The sequence below is a fragment of the Amblyraja radiata genome, chromosome 7 (assembly GCF_010909765.2).
Source record: "Amblyraja radiata isolate CabotCenter1 chromosome 7, sAmbRad1.1.pri, whole genome shotgun sequence".
NCBI lineage: Eukaryota > Metazoa > Chordata > Chondrichthyes > Rajiformes > Rajidae > Amblyraja > Amblyraja radiata.
Genome location: NC_045962.1, coordinates 16,726,690 through 16,739,433, shown reverse-complemented (window position 1 = coordinate 16,739,433; position 12,744 = coordinate 16,726,690). Strand labels below are relative to the sequence as shown.

Genomic DNA, 12,744 nt, shown 5'->3' with positions numbered 1-12,744 from the left:
ATGAGAGCCTTAGTAAATAAAATATTGGCTAGTTCTGCATAAGTTGATATTTGGACAAACGATCAAAAACTTAAGCAAAGAGATTAGTTGGGAAGAGTGACGAAGGAGTGAGTGGTAGAGTGATTTTGGGGGGGAACTCCAGAGACTATGGCCCAGACAATTGAGCCAAAGCCAGTGGCTATGGATCAATTTACCTCAAGAATATGGGAATCTCAGATGGTGGTAGGGCTGGAAGGTGAGGGAGGGGTGAAACCATGAGAGAATTTGAAAACAGTTTTAAAATTGAGGCTTTGCAGAATTGGGATCGAGTGTAGGTCAGCAAGTACAGAGGGTGCTGCTGCTGCTGCTGAAGTCTTACCTTCAGGATTGCGCAGAAGTTCTTCTCAACCACGGTCATCGACATTGTTGAGTTAAACTACCTGGGCGTGTAAAGGTGGTAATATTTGTTCTGTATGGTGAAATGAACACTTCTGTTGAGTACAGAAGGCCTTTGTGGAGTCCTCAATTATATGAAACTGCATACGACTTGACCTAAACAGACCTAAATTTAGTGATAGAATTTGACTCTCTGCCATTATATTTCAGGCAGTTGTATGGCAAAAAGCCAAGGTGTCGGGTCACAAAATGGCCCTGTTAACAGTTCTGGGAACTGCTGTGATGGTCAGCATGGTACCTATCCAACATCGTGAGCAGGAACCTGAGGTTAGTATAAGGTTACAGTGATTATAGTGGGGGGTGGAAAAATCAATGCTCAGCAATTTGATGCAATTAGTTTTCCTTATCAACAACTTCACACTTTGCTTATTATATTAATTATTTGAAAATGTTAGTGAATAAGTAAGATAACATTTCTTTAAACATTTTGATTTTATTTAAGAAAAACGGAAAATATTTACTGCAAATTTTAAAACATATTAAAATGTTAGTACTTTGCTCGTTTGCCCCTTACATCTTTGAACATCCAAGAACCTGAAACTATTTAAGTTTTTTTTAATTTGGGGAAATATAATATACTTATATTTATCACGAACTTAAGAAATAACATTAGGATCTTGCAATCCCCATCAGAACACAATTTAAGACACATTCTCAGAATTACTGAACAAATTATTGTTAAGTGTGGAATCAACAAATCATTCTGTTAATATATTTCCAGTATGTATGCAAAAAATTAAACAAACCTAACAGCTATAGAAAGTAAAACTAGTCGTGTAGAGAGTCAATATTGAACATTGGTACTTTTAAAAATAGATTCAGGTTAGGGTCCAAAGGTTATCTATCATCTGTGCTAGCAGCTGTTATGCATTATATGTAGGCATTCCCATTTCATACCTACCTTTGCCTACCTTATCCCTACATTAAAATACCAATGCTATTTCATTGTAATAGCTTGATCTTGAATCTACCAGTATATTTGAGATTGTGGAACTCATTCATTGTCCATTGACTTGACAATACTGTGAACAAAATTAATATATTTTATGGTACACAAAAATGCTGGAGAAACTCAGCGGGTGCAGCAGCATCTATGGAGCGAAGGAGATAGGCAACGTTTCGGGCTGAAACCCTTCTTCATAAAATATATTTTATGCTTCTTTTGAATAGGTACAGGAGCCTCAGGTCTCGCACAAGCAGGCTGAGGAACAGCTTTTTCAATAACACCATTACACTGCTGAACTCACAGTCCCGACGCTAGCTATCTTTTATACTCTCCCATCTGTATACATTTATTTGCCTATGTACCAGTTTAATTCATCCACATTGCACATATTGTCTAACCAGTATTTTTATTTCTATTATCTTGCACTCTGACCAGATGCTAAACTGCATTTCGTTGTACCTGTACTCGTATTTGTGCAATGACAATCAAGTTGAATCAATTTGAAACAAGAAATGGTGGGGAGAAGGGTTTATTGGGTTTGGGTTAAGGGTAAGGGTAGAAGTGAGAGGTCAGGGCAGATGGTGGAGGTTACCAAATGGTATTCACACTGATTATACCACCCAAGGGAGGATAAACAGCAAAAGAAAGCCTTAAAGGAATAAAAGCACAAAAATAATTATTACTTTCCTCGGTACTGCATTAATTTGAATACAGAGGAAATTCGGTTTTCAGCAGGGCATCACCAGCAAGGTCAGCATTTATTACTCATTTTAACCACCCCTTGGGAATGAGCCAACACTTGAATCCTGGTGCTATTGGATAAGGAGTTGTAGGATTTGGATCCATCAGTGACGAAGGGCCGAAAATATCTTTCCAAGTCAGGAGGGTTTGTTAATTTGTTTAAATCTCATTTCTCTGTTCTTTCTTCAAACTCTTCAATTATTTTGCCCATCAGCCCTTGGAAGAATATCATGCTTAACTTGGATTTGATAGTCATGTATGATGATAAATTCCATAGGCAAGTAGCTTGGCACAGTGGCTCAGCAGTAGAGTTGCCGCTTTACAGCACCAGAGACCTAGGTTTTATCCGGACTACCGGTGCTGTCGAAACAGTGTTTGCACGTTCTCCCCAAGACCGCATGGTTTTCTCTGGGTGTTCCAGTTTCCTTCCACATTCCAAAGACATGCCGGTTTGTAGGTTAATTGGCTTCTGTAAAATTCCCTCTCGTGTGTAGAGCGGGTGATTGTTGGTCGGCACGGACTCGGTGGGTCCTGTTTCCACGCTGTATCTCTAAACTAAAACCTAAACTAAAAAACTGTTATAAAAGTTTATCTCATTCTTTCATTTCTTTTACTTGTTCAGTGGCTTGAATTTTTTTTTTTTGGTCAATTAAACTTATTGTCCTTGGCCTCCTCCATTGCTAGTGTGAGGGCAGATGAAAACTGGAGGAACAACAGGTTATGTTGCACTTGGGTATACTTCAACCCAGTGATATGAACATTGAATTCTCTAATTTCAAAGAATACACCCACAACCCCTTTCTATCCCCTGCACCTCCCCATCCTGGTTTGCACACATTTATCACATCATCTAGTCACCCTGCTCCTTTCTCCTGCTCCGTTCACTCAACTCCCACCCCAATGTCCCATATTTCCCTTTTATCTTCCCTCTTTTCCCACTCATCTGTCCCCTTCCACCCATGTCCTTTCCCTTTGCTTTACATTTCACTCCACTTATTTCCTTATCTGACACCCTTGTGTCTTATTTTCATCTCCAGCTGTTGTCACTTCACCCATCTCCCAATCATCCCCTCTCACCTGTATTCACCTATCACTTGCCGGTCTTTGCCCCACCGCATCTCTTTTCCACTTTTCTCCCCACTATTCCATCATTCCAAGAAGGGTGTTGACCTGAAACTGAAGGGCAGATCTTGCCTGATGAATCTGTTGGAATTCTTTGAGGAAGTAAACAGCAGGATAGTCAAAGCAGAGTGGGTGGATGTTGTTTACCTGGATTTTCATAAGGCCTTTGATAAGGTGCAGCACGTGAGACTGCTACAGAAGATGAGAGGCCATGGTTTTGCCATGGTATATGCCCATGGAAGATACAAGCATGGTCAGAAGGGTGGTTGAATGTCAGAAGTCATGGAGTGGGAATAAAGGGGGCTTTTTCAGTTTGGCTGCCAGTGACAAGTGACGTTTTACATAGTGGTCAGTGTTGGGGCCGCTATTCACATTGTATATCAATGATTTTGATGTGAGAATTGAAGGCTCTGTGGCCATGTTTGTGGATGATACAAAAATAGGCGGAGGGTAGGCAGTGTAGATTAAGCAGGGACTTGGCAAAAAGACTTAAACAGGTTGGGAGAGTGGGAAATGAAGTGTCAGATGGAATATAGCATAGTATGCAATCATGTATGCAATCATATAGGAATTGGCAATATGGGAGTAGGAATATAGACAGACTGTTTTCTAAATGGGGAGAGGATTCAGAAATCGGAGGTGCAAACGGACTAGAGAGTGCTGGTGCAGGGTTCCCAAAAGATTAATTTGCAAGTTGAATCAGTAGTTTAAGGAATGCAAATGCAATGTTAGCATTTATTTCGATAGGACTAGAATATAAAAACAGGGATGTAATGCTGAGGCTTTATAAGGCACTGGTCAGACTCCTTTTGGAGTATTGTGAGCATTTTTGGGCACCATATCTGAGGAGGGATGTGTTGGCAGTGGAGAGGGTCCAGAGGAGATTTACGAGAATGCTTCTGTGGATGATTGGGTTAACTTAGGATGCGCGTTTGACGGCACTTGGCCTGTACTTCTGGAGTTTAGAAGGATGAGGATAACCTCATTGAAACATACCAAATAGTGAAATGCCTTGATATGGTGGATGTTTAGAGGTTTCCACTAGCAGGAGAGCTCATAGGAGTAGAATTAGGCCATTCGGCTCATCGAGTCTACTCCGCCATTCAATCATGGCTGATCTCTGTCTGCTAATCCCATTTTACTGCCTTATCCCCATAACCCGTGACACCCGTTCTAATCAAGAATTTGTCTATCTTGACTGTAAAAATATCCACTGACTTGGCCTCCACAGCCCTCTGTGGCAATGAGTTCCACAGATTAACTACCCTCTGACTAAAGAAGTTCCTCCTCACCTCCTTTCAAAAAAAGTGCCCTTTAATTCTGAGGCTATGACCTCTGATCCTAGACTCTCCCACCAGTGGAAACATCCTTTCCACATCCACCATATCTATGCCTTTCATTATTCTGTAAGTTTCAATGAGGTCCCCCCTCAACCTTCTAAACTCCAGCGAGTACAGGCCCAGTGCTGTCAAACGCTTATCATATAATGGGAGTCTAAGACTAGAGGCCAGAGCCTCAGAATAAAAGGCCGTGCCTTTAGAAAGGTGCTGAGGAAGAATTTCATTGAGTCAGAGAGTGGTGAATCTGTGGTATTCATTTCCACAGACTGCTGTGGTGGCCAAGTCAATGGATATTTTAACAGATTGACAGATTAATAAGGATGTCAAAGGTTATGGGGAGAAGGCAGGAAAAATGTGTGAGAGGGAAAGATAGATCAGCCATGATTGAATGGCAGAGTAGACCTGATGGGCTGGATGGCCTAATTCTGTTTCTAAAGCTTATCAACTAATGAAACATCATCTGTCCATTCCTTCCACAAATCTGTCCAGTTCCTCCAACACTTTTCTTCCCCCTTCTACCTGTTTCCACCACCAAGAAGTCTTAACATAGAAACATATAAACATAGAAAATAGGTGCAGGAGAAGGTCATTTGGCCTCTCGAGCCAGCACCGCCATTCATCGAAAACATAAGCATAGAAAATAGGTGCAGGAGCAGGCCATTTGGCCCTTCGAGCCAGCACCGCCATTCATTGTGATCATGTCTGATCATCCACAATCAGTAACCCGTGCCTGCCTTCTCCCCATATCCCTTGATTCCGCTAGCCTCTAGAGCTCTATCTAACTCTCTTTTAAATTCATCCAGTGAATTGGCCTCCACTGCCTACTGTGGCAGAGAATTCACAACTCTGGGTGAAAATGTTTTTCCTCATCTCAGTCATAAATGGCCTACCCCTTATTCTTAAACTGTGACCCCTTTTCTGGACTCCCCCAACATCGGGAAAAATTTTCCTGCATCTAGCCTGTCCAATCCCTTAAGAATTTTATATGTTTGTATAAGATCCTCTCTCATTCTAAATTCCAGTGAATATAAGCCCAATCGATCCATTCTTTATCATATGTCAGTCCTGCCATCCCGGGAATTAACCTGGTGAACCTATGTTGCACTTCCTCAAATTAGGAGACCAAAACTGCTGACAATATTCCATGTGCGGTCTCATCAGGGCCCTGCACAACTGCAGTAGGACCTCCTTGCTCATATGCTCAAATCCTCTCGCTATGAAGGCCAACATGCCATTTGCTTTCTTCACTGCCTGCTGTAGCTGCATACTTACTTTCAGTGACTGATGTATGAGTACACACAAGTCTCGTTGGACCTCCCCTTTTCCTAATCTGACACCATTCAGATAATAATCTGCCTTCTTGTTCTTGCCACCAAAGTGGATAACCTCACATTTATCCTCATTATACTGTATCTGCCATGCATCTGCCCACTCACCCAACCTATCCAAGTCACCCTGCAGTCTCATAGCATCCTCATCGCAGCTCACACTGCCACCCTGCTTTGTGTCATCCGCAAACTTGGAGATGTTACATTTAATTATTTTGTCTAAATCGTTAATATATATTGTAAGTAACTAATTCATTTATTTAATGAATAAAATCTTAGTTTTTGAAGCCTCTCTTTATAACTATCCCTTCACCCTTGATTTATTACTAAATCTATTTGTCATTTTGTATGGATCCAATATACTTTCACTCATTCAGATAAATTATCGTTAGATTAGTTCTCTAATCTAATATAAAATCTAATCTAATAGAATTATCGGTACTTCCTTATTTATATCCATATCTCTTCATTTATATCAATCAATCAACACACACATATTTGACTTGTAAAATGTTTTTTTCCATTTCCAGTCTATGGAGATTTGTGGCTATAACAGCTAGATTTTGTCTTCAAATTACATATTTGTTCATTCTTTTCCCAGTTATTCCACATTTATTAATTCCATTTGCTAGTTATCATGTGCCTGTATTTTCCTACTGCTTTCTGCCAGTTTTTCATGCCATTAATTTGATGTCTAACAGATTTTGATATTTATCCCTTTTTATGTCCATGTTGAAATATTGCTACTCGCAAGCAAAGTAGAGATCCAAACATAAATTGCGAAACCAAATCACATTTCTCAAGCATTCAATTACTCTTCTGTTACCATCTTGCTTTTAATGCAAAAACCTTCAAATGTATGTCCCTGAATTAAATGAAAATATTGAGTATCTTGCCAGCATAAGAACGGAAAATAGGAACCATTTTCCTGTACTAATCAGAAATAGCAGCTGACGGGCTTCTGTTTGCCACAGGCTGTGGAGGCCAAGTCAATTGATAGTTTTAAGGCAGAGAGAGAGAGATTCTTGGTTAAGAAGGAACTGCAGATGCTTGAAAATCGAAGATAGACAAAAGTGCTGGAGAAACTCAGCGGGTGCAGCAGCATCTATGGAGCGAAGGAAATAGGCTTCTTCTGAAGAACGGTTTCGGCCCGAAACATTGCCTATTTCCTTCGCTCCATAGATGCTACTGCACCCGCTGAGTTTCTCCAGCACATTTGTCTACCATAGATAGATTCTTGATTAGTACAGGTGTTGGAGGTTATGGGAGAAGGCAGGAGAATGGGGTTAGGAGAGATAGATCAGCCATGATTGAATGGCAGAGTTGACTTGATGGGCCAAATGGCCTAATTCAACTCCTATACTCTAACCCAACATGTAGAGGAACCAACGAGAGAACAGGCTATTCTAGACTGGGTAATGAGGAAGGGTTAGTTAGCAGTCTTGTTGTGCGTGGCCCCTTGGGCAAGAGTGACTTAATATGGTTGAGTTCTTCATTAGGATGGAGAGTGACATAATTAATTCAGAAACAAGGGTTCTGAACTTAAAGAAAGGTAACTTTGAGGGTATGAGATGTGAATTGACCAAGATAGACTGGCAATTGATTCTTAAAGGGTTGACGGTGGATATGCAATGGAAGGCATTTAAAGACTGCATGGATGAACTACAACAATTGTTCATCCCAGTTTGGCAAAAGAATAAATCAGGGAAGGTAGTGCATCTGTGGATAACAAGGGAAATCAGGGATAGTATCAAAACAAAAGATGAAGCCTACCAGAGGACTGGGAGAAATTCAGAGTCCAGCTAAGGAGGACAAAGGACAATTAGGAAAGGGAAAATTGATTATGAAAGAAAACTGACATAAAAACTGGCTGCAAAAGTTTTTATAGATATGTGAAGAGAAAAAGATTAGTTAAAACAAATGTAGGCCCCTTGCAGTCAGAAGCAGGTGAATTGATCATGGGGAACGAGGACATGGCAGACCAATCGAATAACTACTTTGGTTCTGTCTTCACTAAGGAAGACATAAATAACCTGCCGGAAATAGCAGGGGACCGCGGGTCGAACGAGATGGAGGAACTGAGTGAATCCAGGTTAGCCGGGAAGTGCTGATAGGTAAATTGAATGGATTAAAGGCCGATAAATCCCCAGGGCCAGATAGGCTGCATCCCAGAGTACTTAAGGAAGTAGTCCCAGAAATAGTGGATGCATTAGTGATAATTTTTCAAAACTCTTTAGATTCTGGAGTTGTTCCTGAGGATTGGAGGGTAGCTAATGTAACCCCACTTTTTAAAAAGGGAGGGAGAGAGAAAACGGGGAATTACAGACCAGTTAGTCTAACATCGGTAGTGGGGAAACTGCTAGAGTCAGTTATTAAAGATGGGATAGCAGCACATTTGGAAAGTGGTGAAATCATTGGACAAAGTCAGCATGGATCTATGAAAGGTAAATCATGTCTGACGAATCTTATATAATTTTTCGAGGATGTAACTAGTAGAGTGGATGAGGGAGAACCAGTGGATGTGCTATATCTGGACTTTCAGAAAGCTTTCGACAAGGTCCCACATAAGAGATTAGTATACAAACTTAAAGCACACGGCATTGGGGGTTCAGTATTGATGTGGATAGAGAACTGGCTGGCAGACAGGAAACAAAGAGTAGGAGTAAACGGGTCCTTTTCTGAATGGCAGGCAGTGACTAGGGGGGTACCGCAAGGCTTAGTGCTGGGACCCCAGCTATTTACAATATATATTAATGATTTGGACTAGGGAATTGAATGCAACATCTCCACGTTTGCGGATGACACAAAGCTGGGGGGCAGTGTTAGCTGTGAGGAGGATGCTAGGAGGCTGCAAGGTGACTTGGATAGGTTGGGTGAGTGGGCAAATGCATGGCAGATGCAGTATAATGTGGATAAATGTGAGGTTATTCACTTTGGTGGTAAAAACAGGGAAGTAGACTATTATCTGAATGGTGGCCGATTAGGAAAAGGGGAGATACAACGAGACCTGGGTGTCATGGTACACCAGTCATTGAAAGTAGGCATGCAGGTGCAGCAGGCAGTGAAGAAAGCGAATGGTATGTTAGCATTCATAGCAAAAGGATTTGAGTATAGGAGCAGGGAGGTTCTACTGCGGTTGTACAGGGTCTTGGTGAGACACACCTGGAGTATTGCGTACAGTTTTGGTCTCCTAATCTGAGGAAAGACATTCTTGCCACAGAGGGAGTACAGAGAAGGTTCACCAGACTGATTCCTGGGATGTCAGGACTTTCATATGAAGAAAGACTGGATAGACTCGGCGTGTAGGTTGGTGGCGCGACTCACCCGTTGCAGCGGCCCCTACAGCCTGTCTGTCTTTAAAAATTTTTTTTTTTTTTTTTTTTAATCTAGTTAAATGTAGTGTTGGTGTTTTTTTTTTAATACTAGTTTTAAATGTGTACTAGACCAAGTGCAGACCCGTTGGGTCTGTTTCCCCAACGGCGTTTTGCAGGGGGGGGGGGGAGGGGGGGCTGCGGCATCAAACTCATATTAACCAACCCCCAAACACACAGGTGGGGGGAGGGAGGGGGGATGTGAAGAGGGGAGGGAGGGGAGAGGAGGTGGACGAAATGGGACAGATTTGGGAGGGAAAGGAGAGCGGGGTAGGGGGTGAGAGAGGGGGATGGGGAGAGAGATGTGGTGGAGGGGGAGGATGGGGAGGTAGGGAAGGAGGGAGGGAGGGGGAGAGGGGTGGGGGAGAGAGGGGAAAGAGTGGGGAGGGAGGTGGGGAGGGGTAGGGGGAGTGATGGAAGAGGGACAGAGGGGTAGGAGGAAGGGGGTGGCGTAGAGAGGGAAGGGGGTGGGGGAGAGAGGGATGGGTGGGAGAGGGGTGCGGAGAGGGAAACATAGAACCATTGAAATTAAGTGCAGGAGTAGGCCATTCGGCCCTTCGAGCCTGCACCACCATTCAATATGATCGTGGCTGATCATCCAACTCAGTATCCTGTACCTGCCTTCTCTCCATACCCCCTGATCCCTTTAGCCACAAGGACCACATCTAACTCCCTCTTAAATACAGCCAATGAACAGGCCTCAACTACCTTCTGTGCCAGTGAATTCCAGAGATTCACCACTCTCTGTGTGAAAAATGTTTTTCTCATCTTGGTCCTAAAAGATTTACCCCTTATCCTTAAACTGTGACCCCTTGTTCTGGACTTCCCCAACATCTGGATCAATCTTCCTGCATCTAGCCTGTCCAACCCCTTAAGAATTTTGTAAGTTTCTATAAGATACCCCCTCAATCTTCTAAATTCTAGCATGTACAAGCCGAGTCTATCCAGTCTTTCGTCATATGAAAGTCCTGACATCCCAGGAATCAGCCTGGTGAACCTTCTCTGTACTCCCTCTATGGCAACGATGTATTTGAGCATTGGGCATTGTGACATCACACGATGGAACGTTCACCAGGGGCTGGGGCTGGTGCTGCTTCTATGGGTGAGAAGCCAGTTTATTTTTGAAATATTTGGGGGGTTGTGGGTTAGGATTTGATTAAAAACGTGTACTTAAACACAACGACCAATGGCAAACCCGTTGGGTCTGATCCCCCAACGCAGCCGTTCCCTACCCGTAGCCCCCACTGGGGGGGGGGTGGGGGGCGGCATCACACACACTAACCACCCCCACACACAGAGTTTGAAAAGTGTATAAAGACCGTTCCCTACCTGTAGCCCCCAGGGGAGACGTGGTCGTCGAAGTCGGGTTCCGGCCGTCTTAAAATAGCGTATCTTGAAGTCGTCGAAGTCGGGTCCGTCTCGGCAACGCTGGGGGGGGGGGGGTGTGGCGGGGCGGCATCACACACACAAAGCATCCCCACACACAGAGCCTTAAAAGTGTAATGCCCCAACACTGCCGTTGCCTACCCGTAGCCCCCACGGGAGACGTGGTCCTCGAAGTAGAGCCGTCACCGAAAGGCCGTTTTTAAATGGCGTCGCTTGAAGTTGTGCTGCGGGCGCCAGCAGCCGTTATGGTCGCTGGCCAGCAGGAGGCGACAAAATGAGTGAGGGGGAGGGGGGGGGGGGGGGTGGAGAAGGTTTTAATGAAAAAAATGGACAAAAACATAACGAAATGTAATGAGGAGTGGATAGCTGGAAGGGAAAGTGAAATGTCTACCGAAATGGCTGCCTGTATGGGGGAGAAGCCAGTTTGTATTTGAAAAACTGGGGGGGGGGGGGGAGAAGGCATTACACTTTTGCGTATGTGAGCATTGGGAATTGTGACATCACACGTTGGAACGTTCAGCAGGGGCTGGGGCTGGTGAAGCTTCTGTGGGTGTGAAGCCAGTTTAGTTTTGAAATATTGGGGGGGGGGGGAAGGATTTGATTAAAAACGTATACGTAAACACTACAAAATGTAATAAGGAGCGGATACTTTGAAAGAAAAGTGAAATATCTACCGAAATGGAAAAGATGTCGGCGATTCTGCTTTACCCCTTATCCTTAAACTTTGACCCCTTGTTCTGGTCTTCACCAACATCCGGAACAATCATCCTGCATTTTAAACGTTTCTATAAGATACCCCCTCAATCTTCTAAAATCTAGCGAGTACAAGGCGAGTCTATCCAGTCTTTCTTCATATGAAAGTTCTGACATTTCCAGGAATCAGCCTGGTGAACCTTCTCTGTACTCTCTCTATGGCAACGATGACTTTGAGCATTGGGCATTGTGACATCACACGATGGAACGTTCAGCAGGGGCTGAAGCTGAATCTATGAGTGAGAAGTCAGTTTAGTTTTGAAATATTGGGGGGGGGGGGGGGAAGGATTTGATTAAAAACATGTACTTAAACACGACGGAATGTAATGAGGAGCGCATACTTAGAAAGAAAAGCGAAATCTCTGACGAAGTGGAAAAGACGTGGGCGGTCCTGCGGCCCCCAATAGCCCCCAATGGGGGGGGGGGCCTCACACACACTAACCACCCCCACACACAGAGTTGGAAAAGTGCATAAAGACCGTTCCCTACCTGTAGCCCCCAGGGGAGATTTGGTCGTCGAAGTCGGGTCCCTGCCGTCTTAAAATATCGTATCTTGAAGTCGTCGAAGTCGGGTCCGTCTCGGCAACGGGTGGGGGGGGTGGTGGGGGGGTTTGCGGTGCGGCATCACACACACGAAGCTTCGACACACACAGAGCCTTAAAAGTGTAAATGCCCGACCTCTTTTCCGTTTTTCTCTAATTTAATTAAGATGTGCAGGTGGTGTTCTTATCGAGGTTCAGGGGTGAATGACGTAAATATTTTCACACAATATGGGAACATCTCATGTTGTCTTGAAGGCTCCTCGGCCCACATCTGACTCTCTGTACTGTCACTATGGCAACGATGTCTATGAGCACTGGGCATTGTGACATCACACGATGGAACGTTCACCATTGGCTTGGGCTCCTGCATAGGCATATGTAAATGGATCCATTCCGATTGGACATATGTGAAGATTGGGCATTGTGACATCACACGATGGAACGTTCAGCAGGGGCTGGGGCTGGAGAAGGTTCTGTGGGTGTGAAGCCAGTTCAGTTTTGAAATATTGGGGGGGGGGGGGGAAGGATTTGATTAAAAACGTGTACCTAAACACGACGGAATGTAATGAGGAGCGGATACGTAGAAAGAAAAGTGAAATCTCTACCGAAATGGAAAAGACGTCGGCGATTCTGCGTCCAGTTTCGGAGTTGCAGGGAATCAATGGAAGAAATGTGACAGCCGGACGGAGTTCCGTTTCGGAATTTTGGGCGAGAGTTTTATATATTAATAGATATGTGGGGGGCAGGGGGGGGGAGGGGGAAACCGTTTAAAATCTCTTC

The 12,744-nt window shown here is 43.8% G+C and overlaps 1 protein-coding gene across 2 annotated transcripts in view; it reads left to right on the top strand.

The window, feature by feature from the left end:
* The window catches only part of pms1 (PMS1 homolog 1, mismatch repair system component), a 96,462-nt gene that overhangs the window by 34,322 nt on the left and 49,396 nt on the right, over positions 1 to 12,744 (top strand). The window contains exon 6 of one of the 2 annotated variants that reach the window (XM_033023771.1): positions 586 to 702. The exons of the other annotated variant lie outside the window; for it this stretch is intronic. Within the exon in view, the coding sequence (XP_032879662.1) occupies positions 586 to 702 (117 nt within the window). The remainder of the gene's footprint in view (positions 1 to 585; positions 703 to 12,744) is intronic. 2 annotated transcript variants of the gene reach the window in all.